A 22,805-nucleotide genomic window follows, 5' to 3' on the forward strand; every position below is an offset into this window, starting at 1 on the left:
CATACCCTTTGTGGACTTCAGCTGTCGCCACTGAGGAAAAGCAATTCCAAGGTTGACAGTTTGTTTTTGAACGAGCCCTATCGGCTTGTCGTGTAGCTTCACTGTACTTGCGCTTCTTCACCTACGCAATTGCAGTATTGCCAGCTACAAACGCTCTGCTGGAAAATGATCCCACCCCAACAGGCTCTGTAGCCACGCCCTCCAGTCCCCTCCCCACACAGAAAAGTGCATCATGCCCAGAAATGTCCCAAACACATTTTAGAAGAAGAAATACACAAAGGAGCGCCGGTACGGCAAATGTAAATAAATCTAAATAAATAATGTACATAAATCATTTTCATTAAGCAAGGAAGCATATATCAATGACGACCACAGAAATATAACTTGACCACCTGCAGAAGAAATACTGGAGCTTACACTTTCTCAAACAAGCTTCTCATTTCTCACATGGTAAGCACACACCCAGCAGCCCGACCAACGGTTGCATCCAATTATATGATTAAAAACTGTCAGCGGGAAGTTTTCCTCTCAGCCTTGGTCGTGGCAGAATGGAAACGGCAGAACCTGAATTGCCGGAGATTTACTACGATGACAGCAAAACGGCACCTCCCCACTGCCTCCATACTCTCCGGCAATATATTTCACCAAGGCCGTTCCCTCTAAACACGGCCTGTTGGAGTCTAATCAGGGAAAAAGGCCACAGTGAGCAGTGGTTAGCATCCACTACGGGTGCTGCATGCAAAAAGGACAAAGGTTTGGCTATAACTCAGTCTAAAAACAAGTCAAATGTACTTTTTTTAAGAAGGTACACAGGCTAGGTCTGTGAAAAATGTGTTTGTTGCTATAAGTGTTTGGTAATGCACATTGGAGTGTGGGTTTATCAAAGAAAAGTCATCGACTTGCTGTGTGCTGGGTAAAATACTCATCTGCCTTTTTTTTATTCAAAACGCCTTAATAATCAGGCTTCAATATGAGAAGCATGCCAAATCATAACTAGGCTACGTAGGCCCAATACTACTGATCTTTTCCCAGAGAACAAACCCACAGTGCTCTGTTTGGCCAGTTTCATGAAAGCTATTTGCACGATGTTAACTCCATTTCCAGATTTGCATTGCAAAGACAGATCTCATTTCATCCTGGCAGGAACAAGGGTCTGAAAAGCCCATTCTGTTGTAATGACAAGAATTTTGCTCTGTTCATAAATGTACAGTTAAAGACACCGTAGAAAGCAAAGAACAATTGCTCCTCAACAAGAACAGCGTATGAGATTCTTCAATTTCGCTATGCCAGGATGTTGAAAAATATCTCATTTCTCAGAGCAATTTTTTTTCCCTTGACTGAAACAGCAACACAAAACAATCCGCTTGAAAAATATCCCAGCATGATCCCAGCATAATTCTTATTTAATAACTTTTGAGAGTTGCCCTCTGTTGAGGTTTTGAACCCAGCTTTTCATTGTTATGCAATGTGCTTTTTATGGAAAAAAAAGTCTTACAGCTCACAAAAGATGGAATGAGTAAGCACAACTGCATGTGGCCTTTCTTCAAAGTTGAAGGGCAACAAAGTCAGCCAACATGCTGATGGTAATGAAACATAACCACCGAAACGAGGAAGCAACCATGTAAAAAGGAGAAAAAAGCAACATCAAAGCCTTCCGTTAGGTGAGTTCTAATAAGTTGATGTTTTAACAGACTAACAGACCGGAACACATCACAATTTCCCTGAAAAACCCACCATCAAGATTTGGGCCATTGTTTATCCAGTCACACAGATAATGGAACATAATAAAAAAAAAGTATGGCTTTTTTTTCTTTCTTTTACTATACTTTTATTCTTGATGTGTAGCCTTTATTGGATGATAGGCCTATAGTAGCTTATCCTAAATCACACAACCATAACTCTTGTGTATCTTGTTACAATGGGCTTGAAAGTTCTAACTACATAAATAACATCACATATGATTCCAATGCAATATGTAATGTGCTGTCATGAAAACATGAAAATTGTTCTTTGGATTCGTACTGAAATGAATTCAAAAAATATAATATAATGGACATGTTGCCAGGAGGACAGAGCAAGTAATTTGCACTAAGACACTTCGTTCCTCCAGATCTCCCATGGATGGTAACCAATGAGTTTGCTGTTCAGTAACAGATGAATGTATCAAGACACCGATCGTTGACGCAGATGACATATAATACAACAAATGAGAAAGCCTCAGCAAGAACTTCACGAAACAAAGAAAGTAAGATTTGGAAAAATGAAAACGAATGCAAAAAAAAGAAAAGATTTTAGACTGTGACGTCATTACCCAAGTGTTAAGCCGAAAGTTCAAGTTCTTAATGTACTAGATCAATTTTAATTTTATTGTTTCTGATAGTAGGCAATAAGCTACCACAATGTCATTTGAACAGGTAACAAGCTACCTGTGGTAACTTTCATCAGGTTGTTACCTGAGCCACCTGCCCTCCTTCCCATAACGGGATTGTAGTGCTAACGAATTTTATTTATATATTGATATATTTATTTAGAGGAACTAACTTCTTTCAAACATACTGAAAGAGGTAACCTTAACCAGGGGAAAACTTTATTCTTTGACATTTTAGGAATTCCCATTCACCCACCGCGCTTATTGTTTGCCAGGCACTTGCTGTAAGAATTCTCAATAGGGACGCGTTCTACAAAGCTTTGCAATCAGACACTTCAGTGCATTGATTGAACCTCAGTTTATTTGTCTTGGAAACACATAGGTTAGGCTCTGTTTGGTCTCAATTGTAAATAAATAAATAAATAAATAAATAAACAATTTCCTTCCGAAATCACTTTACCGGAATATGATCTTTTCTTTCTTGTAGTAGTTTGGCAAATTATAATTTAGGCTATCTAAACCAATCAATTGCCAACCAGTTCCAACTAGCAGTTGCCGCATTCAGTTTAAGCCATACAAAAAACTGAGGTCATACAGACTGATTCCAATCCGGAATCTGATGACGTATTTTAATAGTTTATCCGAAAATGCTCCACGTTGATACCTATTTAAAAATGCAATAGTGCTTTCAAAATCCAGCACAAATTTAATCCCATTCAGCTTTCAAGCGAACGCATAATGCAAAGAAATCGTAGCTAGGAAACTTACAGGAAAGAGAATGGCAATATGTTTTATCGTCACTGATAACTGATTTAGCTGGCTAGAATAAGACAATGTATAAATCACTAGGCTAAAGAAATTGGCTACTGCAAATAACAGACGGAGTTTACCTTCTCTAAATACCAGGTTGCTGGGTATTTAGGTAGGTTGGTGAGTCGCTTTCACTCACATATATTGTCCTGAAAAAATACTGTCCCGAAAGTGGTTTAAATCCACATGAGGTTTTCTTCTTCCCAAATCAAATTTGTACTGAATATATTATTTTAAAACGCTCGTTTGCATCCACTCGGACGTAGCCAGCTAGTTGACATGCATTATAGTCCTTCGCTCCATGTACAATGTCTTCTCAAAAGTTGTCTTTTGTCTGGCCAAGTTTTCTTGATGCATCGAATCACTTCCTGTATGCAAAACCAAAAAATGTATGATTCGACTAAATGCGCTATAAAAGAAGGAAACAACCCTCTAGCCCATTACTCGTACACCGTAAAAGCTTAAAAGGTTTAAACTTGGAGTGAAAGTTAGCCAGTATCCCAAAATCCACAACGCGCATGGAAATACAAAAGGGGAAAAAATGTCCACCGCCGACTGCCGTTTTCCAGGACGAGTAGGCTCTAGCGTACTCTCTCTTCGGTATCAACCACGAGCCAGAACCAGAATGTATTTTTCTAAAAGATGACTGCCGCAACCTAAGACATTCAGTGCAGACACCCGTCCCGTCACCAAAGAACAAAAAGTCAGGGAATCCACGAGAAATTCGGAAAATAATGGGAACAACAGACTCAGTGGTACCCTCCTACCACGGTCCATCCATCCACTATCATGAGGCAAGCCTGTCCACACACAGCGCTCGCGCTAGAGCACATCACGCTTGCAGCAACTTGCAGCCGCTGACATCACAGGTTGTGCTGCTGTCGCCCGCGCACCTTTGCGGCAGCTGTGGAGCACACAGAATGTTTAGCGAAATGCTGTTTTGAACCAACAAGTTTTTCCTTTCGGATTGCAAAAAAAAATTCTATTCTGATGAATAAATAAGACAATAAAAATAAACAGTGCGGAAACGGTGCATACAATCCAACACTGAAAAGCAGGCTGTTTCACATGCACATTAATTTGAATGTCTGTCTGTGACACTTTTTGCAATCATGCAAAATAAATTCTTTTGATAGGGAAATGGTAGTAGCTTCAAGCAGATCTCTGTCATTTTAATTGTATTTGATTTACAAGTTCGCTTCTGTGTTTTTGAAAATCGCAAGAGGTATGTATGTGTGCGTGTGTGTTGAGGGGGGTTCCTGTGTGAGGGCCATACCCCAGATTGGGTGCAATTCTGTGATGTTGGGTGCTTTCTGTTCGGTATTTGATCAACAGCATTTGTTGTCAACAACAACCCAGCAGGAGCAACATATTTCTTTATCCAATAAGGTGAATCATCATCACCATCATCAATCACATTGATTAATGGTGAGATCAATCAAGACATGTTTGAACACAGTATGTATGGTGGTGACATGACCACACTGTTCAACACAGCATACTGTCACATGACTGGCTAAGAAATGCCATGGGGTAACTGATGATATCAGGTGTGGTTCAAGCAGAGAAAAAATAAATCAGCAGCCCTTGACTAAAGCAATCATAATACATAACCTATGGTATTATGATATGTCAATGTGTTTTGGCTTCTAATTAACCACTCCTTCCCACATATATTGTTGGCCAGATCTACACTGCATTTTCGCTGGCTGACCACTAATGATGACCATAAATTACCATTAAGGGTTCAGCAGGAGACAGTGTTGAAGCGAGAAGCACAGAAAGAAGAAAAATGGATTTTGTGCAGTGGCTCAGCAATTGCTTGTTATTGCCAAGGTCTTTAATTTGCGGGTACTAGTGACTGGGCAACAATAGTCAGCACTACCTTTAGAACCAGCTGTGTCATATCTATGGTTAAATGGATTCCATTTCGGATGGTGTGACACTGGGGAACGGAATCAGGATACTGATTTCAGCTCCTTGGGGCCACATTACGATGAGCCGTTTTCACAGTTGTTTGAGATGCATGATACATATATGCATGCAGTTAAAGCATGTGTGTGCACTTCGTACTACACATCCTTTCAATATTTTATTGCCATATTGAATATACTACAACAGTGGCATTATTTTATAATGACAGTTGTCAATGGGAGGATTTAGGGCCTTGAATTAATACTTCGATCACTTGGCTTTTAGCACTACAGACAATTCATCAGTGTCAATAGCACAATGCTGTTCTCATTTATTTTTTAAAGCTAAACTCACGACAGCACAAGGCCAGTGGACTATCTCATGGATTTAAAAAACGTGTGTGAAATTCTGCATATGACCTCCCTCTAGTGGTCATATTTTTTAAATAGCTGTATCCAGTTTATTTTCAGCTATTGTTGTGAATACCACACTGCAGTTTATAAAATAAAAGATTTATTTGCACACTCAATGGTTACAAATAAGAGCTGGCTTTAAAAGTCATCAGTATTAATTTAATAATATTACAAATACCTTTTATAAAATATAAACAGTTCTGTGGAAATGGTATAAAATACAACACAGCTTGTCAAGAAAAAAAACTGATCGAGTTCGACAGAGGTAGAAAAAAAGACAATACATCCAAGTGTTTTCATTAACTGACAAATGTTTGTCATGTCAAAAATATTTTACAGATTAAATTAAACAATTGCAATTACTTATAGAAGTAACATTTTTTTCCCCCTAGAAAATTCATTTCAAAGCAAATGCCTTTCAAAATGTTATGCTAATTCACATGAATAAGTTACAGAATTAAAACACCCATCATGTCAGTTCATGACTGTGAAGACACATTGCTACAAGCTAAAAATGGCACCTAGTTTATGAACAGCTAAACTGATCTGTCCGGACAGGCCAAGCTCTCGTTTCAGGAAATGGCCGACATATTCCGAATATAAAACATCACAGAACACCCATATCTGTGCCAAGTTCCTCTGAATGTTGGCGTTGCACGTTGGGAGCTGGGAGTGCCTCGTGGCCTGGCTCAGCGCAGTCCACACGCGCTCCAGATCGCTCGTAACGCAGTTCAGCTCTCCGATGATCCACTTCGCTCGCTGCAAAGAGTGGAGCCCAAAGCGCTCCACGACCTTTTGGAACTGTCTGGAAAACGGCTGAATTTCTATACTCAGCACGCTCCCCAAAGAGACGACGCTCCACGATCTTTGCCTTCTCTCCCCTGAAACGATTTCATCGTCGTGAGCTCTGGAAGCCGCGTCCTCGGAAATCACTCGTCGACGAGTGAGGGATTGTTTCACATCCGCCGTAGAGAATTCCTTCAGGCCCTCGACCTCACTGTTGCATCGGGCTGACAGTAACGGCTCGCAGCACCACAGGTAGAACTGGATCTGTTTTTGTTCTTCCACAGAAATAACAGGAGGAGGCTTTTGAGGTATAATCGGCAGCGATTTGTCACTGCCAGACGGGAACCATGGGGTAAACACGGGTAAAACGCGACATGGGAACTCCTCAAGGGCCTTCTCTGCCACATCCACCAAGTCATGCAAGTCGCCTTTATTGCTTTTGTAATGCAAAAATACATCCATAACAATGGCAGTGGAACTACATAGCCCAGCATTTGGATAGTGTGGCTAACTGTTTATCTTTAAACCAGTCATTGAATTACACCACGATTCCATCTTGCAGTGCTTGACAAAGTTAACCTAAAACAGAAATATAGTGAAACTGTTAGCAGCCAGTAGGGAAAAAAACACCTGCCAATCCCCCATTCTTTAGCACAATCATAAATACATAGTGTGTATATAAAGGGTAATTGCCTTGAAAGCAGTTAGCGTTTTGATGTTATTTGACATAAAAGTCAAGGCTTATAAGGCCACTGCTAAGACTGAGTGTGAGCGCAACTTCTCTAACCACCATGAATTCCACCATTAGACAGCCAGTCGCGAAGCCTCCACAATGCGAGTCGCCTAACTGCTCGCAGTCAGCAGAAATCCGCAAGGTAATCTCAGGGCATGTGTGTGGCATAGCCAACATCTGAATAAAAACCAATAAAGATAACAGTGACTTAAAGTCGCCTAGGCCTAATGATGGATGATCTTATTGTAGTTATTCGGCCTACACCACAGGATATCAAGGCTCTGTCAAAATACAACACAAATTCTTTAGTAATGATTAACCAGTTTATCCATCAACAATAATTTGTCGGAGCGCACAGAACAGTATCCATCAGTCTGGGCTTGTATTTGAATTGAGGTGCACTGTTTGTCTAACAATGGCTTTCTGCCTGTCTGAGCAGAGTTATTCATGGGTATCAATTTCCACCATGTGAGCACACTCCTCAGTCTTACAATAACACAAGTTAGTTTCTGCAAGGATTTCAGGTGTTTTACACATGTTGCACATGTAAATTCACCAGATATGATCCGCATACTGCAGTCCTGGCAGATCATATCTGGAGGGAGGGGGGTCATTTTATTATATAACTGCAATTTAAAACACACCTCAAGGGGAAAATAACAGAAAACATATGGGGACTTGGGATTCTACTAGTGGATCAGAATTCTGGGTTAGCAGCAACTGCAATTTGCAATGACATTTGCTATTATAAATAGCAAATACTCATTAGTGCTGTCAGTAAATGGTAAATGGACTGCATTTATATAGCGCTTTTATCCAAAGCGCTTTACAATTGATGCCTCTCATTCGCCAGAGCACTTAGGGGTTAGGGGTTAGGTGTCTTGCTCAAGGACACTTCGACACGCCCAGGGCGGGGTTTGAACCGGCAACCCTCCGACTGCCAGACAATCGGTCTTACCTCCTGAGCTATGTCGCCCCGTCAGTAATTCTGTAGATGCTGAAAGGAAGTTACTGGCAGCCAGGCATTCACAGTATACTATTAAGCACAATGTGTGTCATAAATACAGTATAGCACATTTACATTTGAGGAGTTTACACTCTTAAATATGTTCTCAGTTTCAGTTCTTCCGGTCAGATGGTGTGAGCATGGTGGAGTAACCGAAATCAGCACTACACTGCAGATCACAGATCGCTGGATTAATACAAGAAAATTGAGGAACTGCTATTTACCACAATACCATGTATTTTTCAGTGAGTAGGACTTGAAAACAACTACAGTATATTTGATTAAATTGTGGAAAGGGTGTAATAGATTATTAGGAATAATCTTCTCTCCCACTTTGAATGATAAGGTTACTGTAGTCTGTGTGGGTATGCTTTATGTTCACATAAACCCTTACCTATAAATATTTCATTTGTTACAGAATAAGGACACCGTAGGGTCATATTCACACGTATACGAATGCATGCTCTGTAGAACATTTTCTACACTTAAGACGCTTATTAGCAAGGCTGCGTGCACTGACAACAAACATAAACATAAGACAGGCTAACGATAGCTCGCATTGATTTGTGATATTTTTTCTAGGCCTACAGAATGCTATATTATTAATTGAACTATGTTCAAGAGTCCAGCACGTAATATGTCCACAAATGCTCACGAGATGGCAGTGATACTCTCTAAATAGTCTGACTTTTACAACTGCCAGGACCACGAACCTCAATTTTATATTTTAAAATATAACGTTAATTTACACCACAGATACCCTAGCATTAGAAAAGTAATCGTAAATGGTGCAATTTAACCTATGTAACGTTGGTTGCCTAGTCTAGCTATAGCTAATATACGGCACTCAGCTTCCCATTTACCGTTGAATCGGAGCAAACGAAAAAAGCTCACATTAAATGAGACGTAACGATCAAGCTAATGTAGTATGGCTAAAACGTTAGCTGTGACTGAAAACAAATTAATTACCTTTTAATACCAGTTTTCCTGAGGCAGATTACCATCAACCCTACATTTTAATTCGAAAACACTTCCCACAACTCACTTCCGGGTGTTTCGTGACGCAGTGCCGCGAAATTCTGATCCACAGATCTGTAACGTGCGTAGATCGTCCAACGACAGTTCGGGAGAATTAGTATTATGATATATCGATCAGTGAATGCGCAGTCCATGGCCATAGCTTGGCTATGTTACTGAGCCTATGACCAACTACTGGTCCGATTTCTGTAAGAGCCAGAAAAGATGTATTGTAAGTTCTATTCTTTCTGTCTTTTACTCATTTTTGTGTAAAATTGGAAAAACACTATTTTGTATTTTAACAAAACTTGTAGCTATAAATTGGAATAATGTAGATAAATGCTGGCTTTTGTTCAATATTCAAATTAATGTTGAAAATATTATATGAAAGGGTTATACAAAGTTATCCAATTGTATCAGTTCAAATACCAATTATCCGTCAGTACGTTTTACTCATGAGATGGGCCGACATAGTCGTTGTAGCCATTTTCTTTTTATTCAGTTGGTTGGAATGTCTGATTTTGATGGCGTTTCGGCTGGTGAAATGCTTGTACCCGTTGTATTTATGAAAGCAATCACCACTCATATGAGCCAGTTTCAGCAGTGTGTAGGGTCACGATCAAAAGTACTTTATTTGTTCAAATACACCAAAGATGCAATCACTGCATGACAAATTTACAGGAAAAAAAGAAACAGTAAACTCAAATGGTAAGATCAGGCAGTAAAAGGGGAGGGGCTAAGGCAGGCCCTTAAAAATTAAAGCAAAGATGAGCGTTTGCAGGAGAGGTAAGTTCATGGACTGGAGGGAGGGTGTAAAGCTTGTGCATTGTTATAAAATGACATCCTAGTTAACATGCCCAGCATTGCTACAACTCAAAATGAACAATTTGCCAGTGAAGTTGAAAATATCAAGTTGGTACATTTTTCTTTTTTTTTTCTTTTTTTGAATATCATACAATCCAGAACAGAAACAACGTTACTACCAATAGCATACAGCAGGCAATCTTTCACTGTTGAGCTGAAAGCCATATGGGACACTTGCAGTACGGCGACATTGGGCATTTTGTATATGTGTACTAATGCTTATATGGCACATTTTGGTCCATGTTAGTGCTTTAATGTTATAACATATCTCACTGATTTGATTCTTTTTAATATATACGCAATCAAGATTTGTATTTTTTATTTTATTTTTTTGCTTTTGACATATTGCTGCAGTCCTACACCAAGCCAACTGGGGGCGCTGCAGACTCTTATAGGAAGTAGTCAGGGGTGCGGCGGGTGACGTGGGGCTCTCCGCGGCGAGGCGCAGGGTCAAACTGAAGGCTGTGGGAAAGAGGAAACGCAACAGGGTCACGGAAGGTCACATGGGCCCCACTTGTCAAGACAACGTAGAACGGCAATTTAACACAATTCACTGAGAGCTTTGCGAAAGCACAATCACGCACAATCACGCACACACACACACACACAAACACACACAAACACACACACGCGCACATGCACGCTCACAGGCATGCACACGCACACATGCACGTATATGCATACATTAACACTCTCTCATACACGTACATGCACACATTTCCCATGGAGAAGACAAAATCCATCTGACTGTTAATATGTAAATGACAGTGTACAGGGTGCTGACAGTGTACAGGGAACTTATTACAAAACATCTGCATGTTCCCAACGTGGCACCCATCCCATTTTACGGTTGAAGGTTTTCACACCTTGTCCCTTTCCCCAACAAGCAGCTGAAATTACACTCTATCCAGTGTCTCCGTATTCAGGGTAGTTGAATTACGGGCCCTTATTAAGAAGTTACACCGTGTTCCTAATTAGTGAGATGTCAGTGAGACGACTGAGGAGATTAACAATGAAATGTAATTATTGCGGCCTCAACCATTAGAACTCTGCACAGATTGGCACAGGAGAAATCTCATCAATGTGACAACTGCGGGACGGAATACGGTACCTCCCAAATCACCGAAACACCTTTCAACGTTACTGTTGTGTTGGGAAGCAAAAGGTAAACCATGACTCAGTGAACCGACTGTCAATTTGTAGACACTTCTTCTGCGGTGTCCTCTATAGCAGAAGAGGCCTGCCCAGGCGAGTTCACAGTGTAATCGACCGCTTTAATTGATCAATTAAGAGGCGAGTAGCAACAAAAAACAGCAGGCCCCGCGGCTCTGCAGGACCTGGGTGTGCCATCTCTGCTCTACAATGTCAGAGATAAACACTCTGGAGGATTTAAAACCGGGGATGTGTATCGGTATTAGAAAGGCCTTTCGTTTACCACAAATCAAGAATATGATGCAAAGCAATCTGGGCTTAAAACACCCAGTACTGCAATGGAAGGTCTTCTCTTAAAGGGACAGTTCACTTTCTGGACATTTCAGATACATGCAGGAGTTTCTCACGGTTTAAAGCAATAGAATGCCCTTCCAGTAGCTCTAAAGCAGAGTGAACAGTGAGGGTGGCCCTCATTGCCATTACCCCCCCCCCCCCATCATTTTTAATTCCACGTGACAGAGGTAAGAGGTGCAGTTAATTAAATATCTGGGTCACAGAGATCAGGCAGTACACAGGTACTTACAAAGAGTATTTAAGAGTATCATCCAGTTCCATGATGGCAGCCTGGTTGCCACAGCGATAGCAGTAGTTTGGCGCACTGAAAATGGTGACCACGTTTCGGTCATGGCACCAGTTGTAGCCCTGAAAGAAAGAAAGAAATAAAAGTTAAAAAAAAAAAAAAAAAAAACCTTGGCATATTTAAATCCTGATTGTACCTTTCTTAACTCTTCCCAAATGTGTCAGAGAATCCAGTGCTCATGGCTACCGAGCGCAATGAGGGCTCGTTTTTGCGAGAAATGTGGCGTGCAGCAGGCCAATACCTACAAGACTCAGGAGTTTTTGGAGCGTATCCAAACAAAAGCACCATTTAATTCCAGCTAGCTGAGTGTGCCGGGGACCTCGCTGGCCGTCGGGCGATCGCAGTCATTTCCCTGCCGTGTGTCGTTTCAGCGGTGACAAGCAGGTGAAGATGCTCTTACATCAGCTTCAACGTGCCCCTGACTGACAGGAAATGGCACAACCACGTGTCTCCTTGCATGACAGTGAACACATCCTTATCATGCAAACACAGATTTGCATTTGAAATGTTGAACTAGTGCCACGTCTGCTGGCACACTGACGTGCGTTGTGCTGGGCGATCAGCTTTCAACAGCACCAGACCCCACTCAACAGCCCCAGACCCCTTTCAACAGCATTAGAGGGCTAACCCTCACTTAGCACCAATGGGCCAGCAGTTAATACAGCATGGCAGAGACGGCCTTGTGCACTGCATTAGCCATACATTCAGTTATCTGAGGGAAAGCCACATAGAAAACATAATGAAACAGAAACTGAAGGAGACTGTGTTAGTTTTGTTACTGCTGTCAGCTCAAGTCTAGCTACAGCTGACTGACAGAACTGTAATATAAGAAATTTGAGTGTAGTCTGGAAATCATGTTTGAAATGCAAAAGGAATGCACTTTGAAGAAGGCAATGGATTACTCTCCATAACCTGCATATATGCCCAAATAAACGACCATCTTTTCCATCCGTTTTAAAGTCGCTTTTTCTTTAAGAAATGCAATGAAACAAAATGGCAAGAAGCCTTTTTTGCAGATCATTCGTGAAGTGTGTGCAAAAGCAAATTTCTTGGTTCCTCGTCCAAAAACCCATGCCAACTAGCAACCCGAGAACGACGTGACAACGAACGCTGGCATCTCCTCAAATCAGGATGATGGGCTGGATTCCACGGATTTCTTCCGCATAACAGGATAAGGTTCTCCTCAAAAAAGAACACTTTGCATTGCCTCAAAGCACGGTCCTTTCTACATTCTGTATTAACGGGAAAAAATAGAAATTTGCCATAACCCTGAACTAAGGGAGCCTTCTTCATTCCAAATGGGTGAAACTGGAGTAAGTAAGAGGCACATTGGTAAAGAGATCCCATGGTGGAGCACAGAAAAACCAGGTGGGCCAACTTTGTAATCATCTGCTTTCATTGAGAAAGTAATTGCTTAGTAACAGCCAAAGTCCAGAGTTGCACGCCCCCACACAAGATACTTAGAGATCTATACACAGATAATGAGGTCAGTTGGCCTACATTTACCTTTGGTCCAAAAAACCATTAAAATGCATGAGAAATGTCTCCCATGTGCAAAACCCTTCTCTAGCACCGTAATGAACATAGGCAACCTAACAGTTCAGCGAAAACCCACCCAGACGGGCAGATCTCGTAGCGCTCAGCCTCATCGGAGCGAATTCAAACACAGCCGATTCAAAGAGATCTGCGCTCGGCCCTCTCCACGAACTCGAGGGTGGAGACAGGCGCACTATAAATAAACCGCAGCAAACAGCCCTCCTGAATGATTTATTCCTGTTAAACAGCGAGCCCCTGCGGAGCAGACAGCAGGGGGCGCTCTGCGTCCCACGGAGCCGACGCCAGATGACTCCCCTGCCCCTGCGTGTTCTGGCAACGCTTCCGATTGGTTCAGCTTTCAAAGGAAACATGTCGGCCAACCGTGGCGAGTCGTTCGATTTGGCACACGGATGTGATTCACTGAGTACAGCGAGAGTCGAACGGGGAACGAACGAGCAGCTCATTTAAACTCGCATCGCCCTTTGGGTGGCTGATCACTGACCGTCTCCACCAGTTGCAACAGGCAACACCATTTTACAAAAGTTTTTTCTTACTTTAAAAAAAAAAAAAATAATAATAATAATAATAAAAAATAATATTATGAATATTTCAGATTTTGGGGAGAAAAACAAGCACTAATTATGACTTATTACAGTCAATGGCTTTCAGAAACCATGAAAAATATAATAAAATAACTAAGCTGCACTATATGCAATAAAACTTCTCACCATAGCGAATTAATGTACCAATTAAGAACAGAAGCGCTTTCTCCTCAGCTACACGTGGGTGAATTTTATATTCTTTATGAGATGCAAGGATGTTGGAAACCTTTTAATTATACCATTATCTTTCTCAGGCAACAGCACAGACACAAACCACACTGCTGAGCATCTGCCCCAGCACTAGAGCTAATCTCCTTTAGCGAGCTTCACCCATCACCATCGGGGGGGGGGGGGGGGGGGGGTGTCAGACAGAGGGGACCGGACGCACCTCCATGACCAGCTGATGGGCGCGGGACACCAGGGTGAGCCCGTTGGCGTGGTTGAAGGTTTCGGAGATGTCCTGTCCGAAGGTGTAGCCGGCGCCCCTCGGCGAGATCCCCCAGCCGCCGCGGTCGTCCGGGTCCGACCACAGGAGGTCACACATCGGGCCCTGGAACAGAGGAGAACGCTCGCTCAGACTCGAACCTGCAGCACGAGCCTCTCGAACCCGCAGCAGGAGTCTCTGGAACCCGCTCAGACTCGAACCCACAGCACGAGCCTCTGGAGCCTGCTCAGAATCGAACCCGCAGCAGGAGCCTCTGGAACCCGCTCAGATTGGAACCCGCAGCAGGAGCCTCTCAAAACACGTTCTAAAATGGAGCCTTTGAAAGCCACTGAGGTTCTCTCGACAACAACACGCTCGTAAAAAGGATTTGCACCGCTATATCAGGCTGTGTGAACTCCAGGAAAAGGCTGGTAATTAGCCAGCAGGGTCTATGAATAGGTCTGCAATTTTAGCAAAGGTATTTTTTGTGAATGTTACAGCTGGGACACGGGCAATTAGCAATGAGGTATGGAAATACACCCTGAAAGCATCAAGACACGGAAATAAAGGTTTTTTTTCTTTTGTAAATTGGTTATGCTGCTCATATTAGGTTTGCCACAGCAGGACTGTTAATTCTAAATATTAACATCAAATTTCACAAAGCCACACAAGTAAGAATACAACTGAGCTGTCAATCAGGTTCCTGATGAACTTCTGCCTGCCCAAAGGAAAACTACAGACCGAGTCGATTACAGGTGACCAGTTCGTCAACTCAGAAGCCCCGCCCAGTTTACTGTGTGGGGCTGGTCATGACCACACATAATCCTGAGCCGTCCCCTCCCAACTCAACATGTACAATCCTGCACTGTACTTCAACCACTGACCCGAATCGAAAACAGGAGGGTGCAAATTAAGGGCCGGTTCAGCCACCACGTAAACACTGCAGCAGAAAGGGTAGAGGCAGCACTTTCTGCGTTCACAATCAAAACAGAAAAGAAAAAGAAAGCAGGAACTCTAAAAAACCAGGCTTTGCATGGGCGGAAACCCAGCTCAAAAATAAGCACGTGCAAATGGCGGAGCGTTAAATTTAAATCATCCCACTAAGTAGGCCTTCATTTGAGATGCATTCAGAAAACACCCCCAAGCACCACTTTTCCCTCCCTGCAATCACCGAAACATCTGTGATTTTCAGGGAGGGAAGCGTGGGGTTTGACCTGCACGCTCATGTTTGCACTCTCCACTGTGATGATGATTGCAGTTTTGCTGTCCGTTAAAGTGTGTGTGTGTTGTGCGTGTTTTTTTGTTGCAAATTAACTGCAAAGGATAAACAGAAGAATGTGCGTTGTTGTGTCAGATATACCGTAAAGGACAGTGATTTGTCCCAAGCCTTATTCAGGCTGGATGGTGGCTTTCGGTTTGGCATGAATGAGCAATGGGCAAGCTTGTTTATTTAAAGCACTTTGTTGCAATACAATGTGTTTTAGCCTGTAATACAAAGGGACACAACATATCACAAAACACGTAAATCCATCACATTGAATACTTCTTTGAATACATTCATTGAATGCTATTGGGCACCAATATCATATATTTATTTATTTTTTTACTACAGAAACGATGTACTCTCCTTAAGGTGGACTATTACAGCTTCTGTTATTTTTTTATCCTTTAAGTGCAGGATACGTCAGAGGCACCATTCTCAGGATTTTCATTTTTCTTCAGAATGTGTGGTTTAATAACTCTAATCTTTAATTTTTGTTAGTTTAATTCCCTGAAAGACTGAATTCAGAATCTGACCTGCAGTTACACTAGCTTGGAAAGAATGTTTGAAGGGGGGGGGGGGGGTCCTGGTGGGTCGTCACCACTCATCACGGAGGTGCTGACGGAAGGGATGGCGGAGTCAACAGACAAAGTGCAAGTGAAAGCACTGGGCTCTTCTGTTGTCACAACTTAAACAGCAGCAACCAGAAACAAGGAACAGGTAGGAGGAACTAGAGCTGGAATTCTGGTTCAGCGCACTTTGTCTGTGTGCTTGGGGTGAAACTAGGACCAGACGCATGAGTGCATGTAGGCACGTAGGCTATGCTAATGACATACAGCTCAATGTCCACTGTAGAGAATTATAGCTATCTGGCTATTCTACTCTATAAACTCCTATTCTTAATCTGATGTCATCTTTTTAAAGCTACATCCAGCATTTTTGCCTTCTCTTGTACACTCTCTGGTTTGATGCCATTTTTCTGACAATGCTTTGAACTGGATGGTCCAAATATGTGCACTGTTCCCACACCTTTAAAAAAATAAAATTCAAGAGCTTTTCAAGGACCATTATCCAGAACGCTCCACCGCCTAACAGCTGATGAATTGCTGAAATGTTCAATTCGTTTCAACAGTCCGTTTATGATTATAACACCAACGAAAGCTAAAAAATCCAAACACTTTCAGGCACTTTATTAAAAGCTCAAGCACTTCCCACAGCACTAGAAATTACATTTCAAAATTCAAGCATTTTCATGGATTATAGCCCCTGTGGGAAGCCTGTGTGTATTATATTGTGACAGATGCACCAAATCTGAATGTTCTGTGAGTAATAATATTTTGAATAATGACCTACATTTTGTATCAGAGGAAAGTGTTACTGTAGGTGTCTTACAGACCTGAATCATTCATTAGAATAAATACACAAGGTAAAGGTGAGTCAGCGTTAGCCGAATGCCAATTATACTGAAATAACACTCCAGAGAGATAATGGTGTTTCACAAACTGCCAGATGATGTTTCCTTTTTTAAAATCTGTTTTAACTAAAAGATAAGTTTGTGAAAAATGAGGATGACTGAACGGCTCTGCTCCTGCACGATGACTGACCTCATGTGGAACTTCCTGCAGGCGGTCCAGGGCCCGGATGTGATCCAGTGTGTCTATTGAGGGCGAAAGGCCTCCATGCAGGCAGAAGATCTGGTCAGGGAACAGATGATTGGTCACTGGTCACATTGGTTACAATTTTCAAATTTCTCTCGTTGGTCAGTTACATGATGCTTTACAGAGACTGGTCTGACAATACATGAGACCGTGTGTACCTGAAATTATAAGTGAGTTAAAGGAAAGTTGACTGTCAAATGGCGATTTAGAGTAACAACATACCACGGCTACTCTGTAAGATTGACGATGGCCAATCAAATGACCAAAAACTTTCTGATTGTTATGCACTTGTAACATTAACACACACTGGACTCTGGGATAACCACTTCCAAAAGTGCAGAAGAATCTTACCAGAGGGTCTTTCGTTCTAAACTCTAACTGACAAAATAGGCATCCAATGAATTTTCATTCAAAGGCTTTTTTCAGTCAATACTTCCTACACATCCTACACAGAGAGACAAAAACAGGGACTCCATCTGCTAGGATGCCTTCTGTCCACAGACCTGGGGATCTATCCATCTGGACACAAAATGTGTTACGGCATTCTTGCAGTTTCATTTGTTAAAAATGTGTGTAGAGCCTTCTAATCTCAGCAAAGAATGAGATATTCAGTGCAAGTGTCTGCATTTTATCCGATTTAAAAAAAAATTTTTTATCTGGTTTTGACTGGATGTCAAAGCACCATAGGCCTCACCTGTCCGTCTACCAGCGCGGTCAGGGGGAGATAGTCGAAGAGGTCGGTGAAGTACTTCCACACGTTGGCGTTGCCGTACTTCCTCAGGCACTCGTCGTAGAAGCCGTACACCTGCGTGATCTGCCGGCTCTCGTGGTTGCCTCTCAAAATGGTGATGCGCTCCGGGTAACGCACCTGGAGGAGCAGAAGGGGTTAAACGCCTGGCGTGACATCATCGCCTCGCGAGCTCCGCAGACAGAGACGCCGACGGCCCGCGTTCCCCTCACGCCTCGCCAGGAAAAGGAACCGCTCCGACTTGATCTCGTACGATTATAACATGAGGGGACTGTTACTATGGCGCTGCAGTAACACTATGGAAACAGTGATGACATTTTAGCTTTTCTGTTGAAGTCTTACAATCTGGTTATGCTCTCAAAAACAGATAACGGCAGACTTTTTTTTCTACAAAGCGGAGACAGAATACATAATGCTGGCAGCAAGAAAGGAAATACTCTCGACCTGATAGGATTTAGATTCAGGTAACACGTTTGGCCTTTGCCTGGTCGTGATGACAACCAAGAGCCAAGAGGTCCAGACAACCACACTGCTCTGCATTATCCAACCAACAGGGAGACAAATCAAGCGACAAGCACTCTCGACATGATGCACTCAGAATGAGAAAACAAGACCCTTGCTTTCCCAAGCTATTTCCCCCCCCTCTGAGGACCTTGTTTTTCATGTTGCTGAACCTACCTTTAACGCTACAAGAAGTGTGACTGTCTCCACTGAGTAGTAGCCTCTGTCTACGTAGTCGCCCATGAACAGGTAGTTGGTGTCGGGCGACTTTCCCCCGATCCTGAAGAGCTCCATGAGGTCGTGGAACTGGCCGTGGACATCTCCGCAGACCGTGACGGGACAGCGGACTTCCTGCACGTTCGACTCCTTGGTCAGAATCTCTTTGGCCTGTGGTGGAGGTAAAGATGGGTCAATTTACAGCGTTGGCTTCTGCGACCAGACCTGGGGTCAACTGAAGTTCTGTAATTTGCAATGGACGCGGTCTGGTGATTTACGGTCAACCACACATAACAGGCTTATCATCTGACCATATAACACCCGGCACAGAAACTGATTGAGTAGGTTACAGTACTATAGGAATACAACAAATGGAATATTCTCTCTCTGGTTAGAGTGCATTTTTGTGCTTTAAAAACACATTACCACAACACAAATCACAATACATTAGTTTACGCAGCTGCTCTGTCTCAAATATTAGGCAGCATTATTTAATTGTTTACTATCTTTTTTCGTACTACCTTTACTAACGTAACAGCTATGTTGAGTAATGCCGACTTGCACCGTAGCCGAACAGGCATAAGCTGGATAAAAACACAGCATTATGGGAGATGCCAGCTGAAATTTGCAGATGGGCAATTAAGTCCTGAATTGTGGGCTGTGTAAAACTTAATGTGTAAAACAGAACATTACACTTTCGGATACAGGCGCGTATACACACACACACACTCACACACACACACACACACATTCAGGATCATATTGCGGGACTGGCACAGCAGCACCCCTTCCAACAAATCTTTCTTGCCAAAAACACTGAAAATTCAAGACAAGTGAGGATGAGTGATTTTTATACAATCTGCCATATGTAAGCTATCCAAAAAGCAATCCACATAGAGGTTTCCTAAAACAAAAATGAAAGCCTTTAGTTTGTCTGATAAGGTCAGTGAATTTGCTATAGCAACGTGCTATAAACTTAGGCGCATGACATTACTGACAATTTCTTATCACCAGCAGATTATAATGCAGACATTTTGAGGTTGCCAGGTTACTCACTAAATATAGGCTAGATGATCTGGTGTGCAATTATGTCTAGCACCCACTGGCTTATTTAAGATTTTTTCCTTGATATTGATATTTCATATAGGAAAATTTAACAATTATTTGCTGTTATTTGTGAACCAAAAAAACATAAATAAATTCTTGTGAAACTACAAAAAGGACAAGTAGGGCAAATAATATGGGAAATGGGAAACAGAAGGATGAGGATGGTACATCTCAATTACTGCATACTACACTACAATAAAAAGCTTATGCAGGAACACATCAGGCCTGAATTATGAAAGGTACATCAACATAAGACAGACACAGGAATACAATGAGTGTTATTCATTGTATTTCCGTCACAAGAATATCAACCTTTCAAACAACCGGGCTGATTTAGATTAATGTGTTTTGCGGGAGTGTGGTTACAGCCAAAGAGCTGAATCGTTAGAGACTCCTTTCAATGCGCGAGTTTATTTTCAGTCACAGATCAAAGACGGGTTTTCTTCCCGTCTCTCATTCAAGTTAAGCAGACATGAATCATGTTTTGCATGTGATGTTACATTGACGTTACTTTGATGTTGTTATGTTATATTTCCAGCACATTTCAGTTCCACTGAGAGAACGCCACAAGTTACCAGACGACCATTTCGTTTCCAGTCAAGTACACACCATCAACTGGGTTGCTACTGAACAACCAGAGAACCGCAGAAGAGTTTCAATAACCCACACAGCGTGAGGCGGCGCTCGTACACCCAAAACGCGCTTAGAGCACTGCATTTTTTAATTCTAACCGACTATAGCAATGGTTCTGAACTTCTGCATACCTGTCAGTTTATTTTTTGAGTTTATAATCACTTTCAGAAAATTCTACTGTGCTGTTACCTCAAAATAAATGAAATGATTCAGATTGGAGAAACATACTTAGGCCTAGTGAAGAAAAATATAGGTTAGCACTTGAAATCATATAAATACAGCAAAGGGACAATGGTCACGGATACTGCATGTTACATAAACAATATGAATCAGCTGTTTTGGCAAGTTTCACTTCCAAACAAACTACTTTGGTAGGTGATATTCTTCTATTTGGAAAGTCTATGTTGAAATTCCCATGTGATGGGATCTTATTTTCATGTGAAGTTGGTGATAGCCATCTCATCTGTGTGTATTTAAATACAAAGGCATTAATTTAACAAGATTCCTTTTATATATTTTTTTTTAATCTCCGCTGAGAAACAGCAAATTATCGCAAAAACAAGTAGCTATGCACTTAGAAATGCCATTTTTGACTGACAAGCAGTCAGCATTTATCAAAACAGAATCCACACAATATTTTGAAACAATTTTGTCTGACACTTGTGAATATGACTACAATGCACGCATTAAAGACAATTGTTTCAATAAAAAGTCAGATTTGCATCATAACTATTTGGAAGCTCCCTGTATGTTTTGTGTTCCCCTGAGCCAGCCTTTAGAAAAGTTCATCGTTTATACTCCGACCTCGCTATTACGAAAAATGCTAAGTTGCATGGCTAATACCGAATAGAGTTGTTATGTAGTTTGTTTTTGTTTTGATCTGCAATTCTGCCTTTGAAACTCGGAAATAGATCAATTGTTTAGCTATCTAAGACTAGGCTACCTATTACATTATACAAGACTAATTAAATTGCCAATTAGCAAAATCATGAACGCAACCATCTATTAAGACAACGTTAGAGTCTAGTTAGCACTGGTAATCCGGTTATATGGCTAGCATTAGATAGCTCTAGCTAATGTTCATGTGACAGCTTTAACACATCAGCAACGTAAGGATAGGCAACATTTTGGCAAATATAGCTAGCCTAGCAAGGTACATGCTACCTAGCCAATTAACGTTAGCAAGCTAACCATCAAGCTGGCCCGCTAATGTAAACTAGTCTAGTAGGCACCAGATCCGCTGGCTGATACAAAACACAATGCTAATTGGCTGGGCTGTTACGATAGCCATGTCTGTCGAAACGCGTTGAATCAGCTGTATAGCAAGGCATGGTCATCACAGTTTGTCATAATTGCTACCTAGCTCTTCTAACGTTAGACTAATCAAGTAGCCAGCAACCATGAACAGCACAGGCGTAGTTAGCTAGGCTAGCTAGCTAGCTTAGACCTACCTTTTCGCAAAGCGTCCTCACTTGGTTCTCCGTCAACTGCTTACATTCATTCAGCTGTTCGACCCATTGGTCCAGTTCCTTCGTAAAAGCTTTTTCGTCCATTTTGAAACACACACCAATTTTGAATTATCGTAATAAGGTGGTTATATCTGCTGTACTAGCTAGCTTTCGTTAGCTAGATTTTTAACGTTAATTTTACTCCTTCAAGTACTTTGCAGATTGCCTATGCCTACACTGACGTTCCCAAGTCAGAGAAGGTATCACGCTAAAAGCGGGCCCGAGCCTTTCAATAACCGTAATAAAATTAGCTAGCTAGCTAGTGTGGTACTCGGAAGAACACACCGGTCCAGCGGGTGTATCACAGAGGGACGCCGCAAGAACCACACAAGCTGCCTCCCTTCTCCCTCCGACCTTCCAGGGGAACTCAGCTATGTAATGGCCGCCTGCCTCTACGCTCTCCTCCCCCAGTCGTCACTGCACTGGCATTTGCTCACTGCACTAGCGAGGCACTAGCCGGAGATTATCTCGGAAAACTCGCTAGGGAGGTTTTCTGCTTACATCCGTTTAGAGAAGGATATGTGCACATCCACTAAATTTTATAGTACATGGATCTTGTGACATTATTGTTTGTGCAATAACTAACCTATCCAATTTACGTACAAATCTGTTAATCTGTGCGGCGCCTGTCTGTGGCGATGCTTGCAAAATCACTGTCATATTAAGTGTGAAAGCATATATACGCCCTCTTGTGAAAAAGAAGACTAATAACAAGTGGAACGTGATTATCGAGCATAAAAATGTTAGATGACTAATAGAATAATATCGAGACTGGAATTACAAACTTAAAATTAGATAATATATATATAATTTCCCACTTTTAACTATGACGGTGAATTAAATTTGAAACTAGTTTATAAGTCCTACAGCTTGGTATCTAAGGACATTTTAATTAAGTGTCATGATGT

The 22,805-nt window shown here is 41.8% G+C and overlaps 3 protein-coding genes across 6 annotated transcripts in view; all 3 read right to left on the reverse strand.

Moving 5' to 3' along the window:
* Positions 1–4,198, reverse strand: part of LOC118206720 (erbin-like) — a 59,579-nt gene extending 55,381 nt beyond the window's left edge. For all 3 annotated transcript variants that reach the window (XM_035379743.1, XM_035379744.1, XM_035379742.1), the window contains exon 1: positions 3,259–4,198. The gene's annotated coding sequence lies outside the window, so the exon portion shown is untranslated. The remainder of the gene's footprint in view (positions 1–3,258) is intronic.
* A 1,390-nt stretch (positions 4,199–5,588) lies between these two features.
* On the reverse strand, positions 5,589–9,169 carry zgc:101664 (uncharacterized protein LOC450064 homolog). 2 transcript variants are annotated; one of them, XM_035435893.1, is made up of 2 exons: positions 9,076–9,169; positions 5,589–6,870 (listed from the first exon to the last, which is right to left on the reverse strand). In XM_035435893.1, the coding sequence occupies exon 2, from the start codon at positions 6,751–6,753 to the stop codon at positions 6,007–6,009; it is 747 nt and encodes a 248-aa protein (XP_035291784.1). In that variant the 5' UTR covers positions 6,754–6,870; positions 9,076–9,169; the 3' UTR covers positions 5,589–6,006. The 2 variants fall into 2 exon arrangements, with proteins under 2 accessions (XP_035291784.1, XP_035291783.1); XM_035435892.1 differs by having other exon boundaries at positions 9,000–9,114.
* A 473-nt stretch (positions 9,170–9,642) lies between these two features.
* Positions 9,643–22,495, reverse strand: LOC118206406 (serine/threonine-protein phosphatase 2A catalytic subunit beta isoform). The gene is made up of 7 exons (XM_035379106.1): positions 21,841–22,495; positions 18,611–18,820; positions 17,879–18,052; positions 17,131–17,220; positions 14,230–14,391; positions 11,647–11,765; positions 9,643–10,373 (listed from the first exon to the last, which is right to left on the reverse strand). The coding sequence occupies exons 1-7, from the start codon at positions 21,940–21,942 to the stop codon at positions 10,301–10,303; spliced, it is 930 nt and encodes a 309-aa protein (XP_035234997.1). The 5' UTR covers positions 21,943–22,495; the 3' UTR covers positions 9,643–10,300.
* Positions 22,496–22,805: the final 310 nt, after the last annotated feature.

Source organism: Anguilla anguilla, chromosome 10 (assembly GCF_013347855.1).
Source record: "Anguilla anguilla isolate fAngAng1 chromosome 10, fAngAng1.pri, whole genome shotgun sequence".
Classification (NCBI taxonomy): domain Eukaryota; kingdom Metazoa; phylum Chordata; class Actinopteri; order Anguilliformes; family Anguillidae; genus Anguilla; species Anguilla anguilla.